Source organism: Ziziphus jujuba, chromosome 2 (genome assembly GCF_031755915.1).
Source record: "Ziziphus jujuba cultivar Dongzao chromosome 2, ASM3175591v1".
NCBI classification, from domain to species: domain Eukaryota; kingdom Viridiplantae; phylum Streptophyta; class Magnoliopsida; order Rosales; family Rhamnaceae; genus Ziziphus; species Ziziphus jujuba.
The window spans coordinates 25777275-25784690 of record NC_083380.1 but is presented as its reverse complement, the minus strand read 5'-3'; the positions used below and the strand labels follow the sequence as shown (position 1 = coordinate 25784690).

At 37.9% G+C, this 7416-nt stretch overlaps 1 protein-coding gene across 1 annotated transcript; it reads left to right on the top strand.

Annotated features, from left to right (window-relative positions):
- The first annotated feature begins 731 nt into the window (after positions 1–731).
- Positions 732–7041, top strand: LOC125422459 (acyl-[acyl-carrier-protein] desaturase, chloroplastic). Its single transcript, XM_048474205.1, has 2 exons — positions 732–1154; positions 6484–7041. Exons 1-2 carry the CDS (start codon positions 750–752, stop codon positions 7039–7041), a joined length of 963 nt encoding a protein of 320 aa, XP_048330162.1. The 5' UTR covers positions 732–749.
- The last annotated feature ends 375 nt before the right edge of the window (positions 7042–7416 follow it).

Below are 7416 nucleotides of genomic sequence, written 5' to 3'. Positions count from 1 at the left end.
TCCGAAACCAAAAGAGAAAGATTGATCAAGGCAAAAAAATGAGTAGTGTTAAACTAGCGATGAATCAGTCTCTTAATAAAGGGCCAACTTTTACCCTGCAGCTAAACACCACATCAACAATCCCATCTCCCAAGTTCTTCATGTCCTCCACTCTTCACTTTAACAACAAGTATAATACTTCCACCATATACTTTCTTTATTCTGATGAAGTATTTCTCAATCATATTCTTTTATTTGCTAATCTATGCTATATTTATATGTGTGTTTATGTATGCTACATGTCTACATAAACTTTTTTTTTAATTATTATTATTACTTTATAAAATAACGGATTTTTTATACCCGCAAATGCTAAAATTTCAACGAATTCAAGCTAGGCTTTTAGATTCAAATTAAAAAAATTGTTGGTGCATCAAATGGCTAAGCATTCTTCCTGGTTCATTTTTATTATTTTTTTAATATTTATTTTTGTCAACATTACAATTGGAAGAATTTCATGATGGCTGCAATGCACACAAGAAAGCATACATATTTTTTTCCTTTTGCATGTGTGTTATATATATAATTGGAGATGACTAATTAACCAAGTATGTTGCTAACCAATTTGGTTGAATATTATGTTTTATAGGGAGACAAAAAATTTGAGCAAGATCTTAACCAACATTGGTCCTCGAGGTCCAAAGAGAAATGATCTTATAGCTCTGACTCCACCAAAGGAAAATTTTGATGAAATTTTAATTTTCAAATCCATGGAAGGTTGGGCTACGGCCAACATTTTACCATTGTTGAAACCAGCCAAAGAATGTTGGCAACCTCAAGATTTCCTTCCAGAGGCTTCATCAGATGGCTTCCATGACCAACTCAAACAACTTCAAGAAAGAACCAAGGAAATACCTGACGAATACTTTGTGGTCCTTGTTGGGAATATGATCACTGAAGAAGCACTTCCGAGCTACCATTCGCATATAAATGGAACGGAGATCTTCCATGACAAGACCGGGGTTGATGACACTCCTTGGGCTATTTGGGCAAGAGGGTGGAGTGCTGAAGAAAACAGGCATGGTGATCTTCTTAACAAGTATCTTTATCTCTCTGGTCGAGTTGATATGAAGCAAGTTGAGACTACCATTCAATATCTTATTGCGACTGGTTTGGTAACTACTCTTTATATACCTCTTTTTCAGCTAGCTTTAGGAGGCTCAACAATAAAATTATTTTCATTTTTAAAAAACTAAGGTACTATGATCCATCAATACAAAATCTATCTATATTTATATATATATAATTTTTCTGTGATACATGCCTGATACTAAACAATATTATGGTGCATACTTAATGTGTACAGTAACATAGCTGTGTATATATATATATATATATATTGGATTGTCAATAATAGTAGGCAACCAACGTCTATTGTAACACCCCGTCCCAAATCACACCGGAATCCGTGCACGTTGACCGAGGTTGACCGTTGACCGTTGACCAAAGGGGTCAAAAGTTGACTTTTTGACTCGGTGGGAATTTCGAGATGACTAGGGTACCGTGGCGAAGTGCACGATGCCACGAGTTCGTAGACTGGTAGCACGTCGAAAACGGAGCTACGGTTTGAAAGTTATGGACGAAACAAGTTGCGGTCCAAACTGTCCAAGGGGTGCTGGAGTTGACTTTTTGTTTATGGTGAATTGAGCTTTGACTCATGCATGGTTGTGAAGTGCTCGTCGATACGAGTTCACAGACTAGCGGCACGCTCAAAACGGACATCCGGTTAAAAAGTTATGGACGTTTGAAGTTTACCGGATACCGTATTATTTTAATATTTTTTTTTTGGGTCGTGAACAGTGAAATGCCACGTGTCAGATTCTGAGTGGTCCACGTGGCATGAACAGTATCACGCAGGGTTTTAATTTTGAAAAACTCTCGGGGAAGAGAGAGAAAGAGAGAGAAGAGAGAGAAAGAGAGAGAGGAGAGAGAAAGAGAGAGAGAGAGCCACCGCCGGCCACCGGATTTTGCCACTGTTCCGGCCGAGTTACTGTACATGTGCCGGACAGAAAGATTGCCCACCTCATTTCCGGCAAAACCTCCAAGTTTCACGGTGAACGGCCGCCGGACGCGCCCGGATCGGACGTCCGAAGTTTGGCGGCGATTTTTCCCCTCCACCGCCGGCCACCGCGAATCGGCACTGTTCCGGCCATGTTCCGGCCACACGCGCCTGACAGCCTTGATCCTCTCCTCAAGTCCGGCCTACCCACCAAAAATCACGGCCATCGGACCACCGACGCGCCGGGATCGGAGCGTTTTCCGGCGAGGGGTCGAAAATCTTCAAACGGTGATTTCTCCGCCGTCCGACCTCCGTTTTGCTCACCGTCGGTCCCGTTGGATTGCTCTCCTCGCGATCTACAAATCTGCAAAATTTCACAGCCAACGGCCACCGCCGAAAAATACTGTTCCGGTGACGGTTGCCGGTGACGTGGCGGCCCGCCGGAAAATACTGTTCCGGCGAGTACCCGAAAATTCCGACCAGCTCCAGTCCGCAGTGTTCGACCTCCTGAACCCAAATCCGACTTCCGTTTCCGCCAATTCGCGACGGTTTGGGAGAATTGCGGAGCCGAAACTCGAAAAGCTTTCCGGCGAGATTCCGACCCCGTCGGGTTCGATCACCGGAAAGTAAGACCGAATCCGTGATCCTCATCACACGAGCTTCGATTCGGTATATAACTCGTAACCCTTAGATGTCGCTTGGTGTTCGCTCCCCGGGTATCCATTTGGGAATTATCCGAATAAAATATTAATATTTTTGGTTTGTGCACTGTGGTTGTTTAGGTGCACGCGCGAGTAGTGGAGTGGATCCCGAGGAGGATCTTAGTTGATTTGCGCTCTCCAGGTGAGTGACCCACCTTCAAAAATTATTTTGGGCAATTAATTAAATTTAATTGGTATTTAATTTAGTATTTAATTATGCTCATGTGGTGTGGTTTAATTATGATTTTAATGCGGTTTAATTTAAATTATTTGTTATGCATGAGCAAGGTATGTTTCGGTATTAATTTTACGTGGTTTCAAATGTGATTTCTCGGGCATAATTAGGTTAAATATTTTACGAAAATATTTGGTTATATTTTATAAAATATGCCCGTGGTATTTTTATGGTTGCATCTCGTATTTCGAGGAAAATTGTGGTTTGTTGATTATCGCTATTTCGTACTGGGTGATTGGATAAAATATGTGGGATGGTGTTTTGTGAAATTTTGGTATACTTCCCACGGTGGTTTTTGGAAAAACGGTACGGTTGGTTGTTATTGTTTATTTTTAGACGCACTCATACAGTATTGGTGTTCTGGTGTATGGTGTATGGACACGTGGTTTAGCACGCGGTTATTATATGGTTTAGCGTGCGGTTATTACTTCACCCGTGAGTTGCCATTGGACCGTGGGCAGGCAAGGTTATTGTTGCGCACAGCCGCCCCCCTCCTTGGCCGGGTGATGGTTTTTAGCAGTCGGTACTGTCGGGACGCCGAAGTGACCACTGCAGGTTTCTCTCTTTAACCTCCCGCCAGTCGGTGCTCGGGACGCTGGGTATCGGAGGGCATCACCGGTATATGGTGTGGTGCGTCAGGTGTAATTGTCGGTGTAATTGCAAATAATGGTTTAAACCCCAAAGGTGTTCAAAATTTATTTATTATAATTTATTATATTTTTATTATATATTTGGGGTATGTATTTATTTAATTGTTGTTGTTAAATTATTTAATCCCTTGGTTTTTTGGGAGGTATGCACATTGGGTTTTGCGAAAAGGTTTTAAAAAGGGAACATTTCAAACGGAGCGATTGGTGAGAGTTTTGAGGGAAATCATTATTTTCCAAAGGTTATTATTATTTATTATTAATTGTTGGTATTTGTTCCACTCCTTAATTATTATTATTTTATTATTATTATTAAAAGGTGTTCAGTAGTTCGGGTTACTCACGGAGATGATTAGCATCTCACACTCTTAAATTCCGTTCCCTTAGGTGCAAGTGGTGGTAGACGTTCTTCCGGAGCGAACCAAGTTTTCCGCTGCTGTTGTGTTTCGAGAAGTTTCTTTGTACTCTTTCATTTCAGTGTATTATTTCTTTTCAGCCTTGTTGTATTTCTGTTGTTTAGCACTTCTTAAAGCTCTGTATACTATTGGAATACTTCTGTTTTATTTATGCACTGGACTGTTGTTGCTTTGAGAAGTGCTGGAATTTGTGGAATCAGTTTGTAGTTGTGGGAGGAATAATGGGATGTTTTTAGAAGTGTGTTTTCAGTGCAGGTAATTTGTGGTAAGTAAATCCCTTAGGGGAGGCTCTGTCGGATTTTCCTTTGGAGGGTCCGGTAGGGTTTCCCTGGGATCAGGGCTGTCTAGGGTTCCGGGGAAAGAATTCTGGACGGGTCCTGACACTATTCTTAAGAAGATAGATGTATAAAAAAATTTACTTGCTTGTCCACAACCATGTAAATCTTTTGTTGCACACACTCAATAGTCTTCTTTAGCAAAATCCTATATATATATATATATATATATACATTTTATGCATACCATATGCACATGCAATATCCGAGATTGGCTACTTGGACTTTTCCATTGAGATATTGCATGTAATTAGTGCATATGGATTTTACTAAAGTAAAGATATCATAATGTGATAATCTTTTCTTATATATAAAAATCAATTAATTTTATCATATAAATTTAATAACACAATAAAATCTTACTTAGAAATAGTGAATTTTATAAAAACTTGGCAAACTATAAATTTGATCTTAAAATGATCTCATGCTGGAGATCTAATGCTGGGGAGAGAGAGAGAGAGAGAGAGAGAGAAAGGTTATTTGCACTTTTAGTCCCTTAACTTTAGAGTGTTTGACATTTCTATCTTTGATATTTTTGTTTTTTTTTTTTTTTTTTTTGGTAGAAAGGAAAAAAGATTAGGATAGAAATGCCAATTTTTTTTTTCTTTCTTTTATATTTAGAGTGAGGGATTCAAACTCAAAATCTTTTTTTTAAGGAAATAGTAGCTTTACCAATAGATTGTCTTCAAAAAGATTAACGCCTTATAGTTATAAAGGACTGAGCGTGCAATAACTGAAACTTTTATTGAGGATATATAATAATATTAAAGTTCAAGAGCAATCTATAAACATTAATAGGCATCTTCAAGCATTAATAAGGATGTCTGTTACGTTGTTTTTCGACTTTAGTTTAGGATCTCAATAAGATATTATACATCAACATGTAGATACCCTTCTAAGCTATTTTTGGACTTTAGTTTAATATCTCAATAAGATAATATATATCAAGATATAGATGGTTTATACTATCAAGTAGCTTTAACCGGTAAGTTAACCTACCAGTATCCCTTACCTATCCACATTTACCTTGGCAGCATCACACTAGTTCACTCCTGATAGTCACAATCCACCGTAGTGTAATATTAATTGGTCTTGTCCCTTTTTATCCTGCATTCTATAGGACTCACAAGTCTTATAATGTACGTTCTTTGGGGTCCACCATGCTACAAATGGTATGGTGTTTTGTTAAGACTTTTTTTAAGATCATCCATCCTAATATTGCTCTCTCTGAAGTATACTTAATCCCAGAGTTATTTTGAATGCTGAAACCAACTGGTTAGGTCACCCATCATGTGATTACTCCAACTAAAGTACACTTACCTCTACAGTTCTTTTGAAATATGAAGTCAATCATTTTGAAAAGCCTAGATTTTTTAAGAAAATATTTACTTTACATTTGAAGCATCATCATTCCACACCTAGATGATATGGGATTTGGACACTAGGTATCTTTTGCTACTAAGGCAACCTGTCAATGCCCCACATCTGCCCACACTTATCCTGACAGCATCATACCGGTTCACTCATGGTCGTCATAATCCATCCCAGTATATTGTTCGTTAATCTTGTTCTTTTTTGCCTTACATCTTTCAGGACTCACAGGTTTTACAAAATACATAAAGTAAAATACTAAAACTTTATGAAAGCTAAGTGACCTTTATATGTATTCAAATGAACCTTAAATGCATATTTAAATATCAGCTTCCAAAGCAATTCAAATGCTGACAAAGGAGATTGTGAGAGTTTTCTCTTATCTAAAAGCATTTTTATATCTATATATATTGGAAAATATTCTATTGGCAAAGTTGGGCAATGTTATATTGCCTGAGATTAAATGTAATTCAAGTATTAATGAATATATATATATATAGTTGTTTTCTATTTGATGATGTTGAGCATGTTATGTTGTCTTACTATCACTTGATAACATGTAATCTACCGAAAATTTCATTAAGTATTATATGTAATATCATGTGACAGTCGGGCTACACAAACTGTCCAATATCGGCCAATAGAACATTACACAAACTATCCAATATCGGCCAATAGAACATTCTCCTATATGTATATATATAATACTTAATGAATTTTAAAATTACACGATTGTACAGGATATGGGCATCGCATATAATCCATACCTATGGACCATCTACACATCCTTCCTAGAAAGGCAAACGGCTATAGTTCATGGGAACATGGCTAGGCTGGCCAAGCAGCATGGAGATGTAAATCTTGCTCAATTATGTGGGACTATAGCCACAGACGAGAAGCGCCATGAATGTGCTTATACCAAAATGGTCGGGAAGCTTTTCGAGCTGGATCCGAACGGAATGATCATCGCCTTGGCATATATAATGAGAAGGAGAATCGAGATGCCATCTTATCTAATGTATGATGGGTATGATGATCATCTCTTTCAGCATTACTCTGATGTTCTAAGGCGTATCGGTGTGTTTAATGTTTCTGACTACAAAGGGATGCTGGAACATTTTGTAAGTAAATGGAAAGTTGGGAAGCTCACTGGGCTTTCAAGTGAAGGGCGTAAAGCTCAGGAGTATGTTTGTGAGTTAGATAAGAGGATTACAAGGCTAGAAGAAAGAGCTCAATCCAAAGCTATCAAAGAAGTTGCCACTGTTTCTTTCAGCTGGATTCTCGAAAGAAAAGTGTAGCTCATGGATTTTGCGACACATATATAGATTGATGATAAGTCAGTTATGGAATTATCAGTTCTTGATCTGATAAAAGATTAAGTATATAACATAAGAAAATATTGCTAAAATGAGTGTCTATCCCCTCTTATAATGTGGATGCCTATTTTAAAGACAAAAGCATCCAAGAACATATTGTGTGGTAATTTGAGATGTCCATATTAGGATGAGGAAGAACCACCCACAGTAATATATATATAGATATATATGGGATTCCATGTAAAAGATGCATATGTGGAATGATTAAGTATTTGTTACATGAGCCTTTCTTATTTGGTATTACTAAAAGACTTATTAATCTATATCTAAAAGTTCAGATTGTTCATGTTTCTTGCT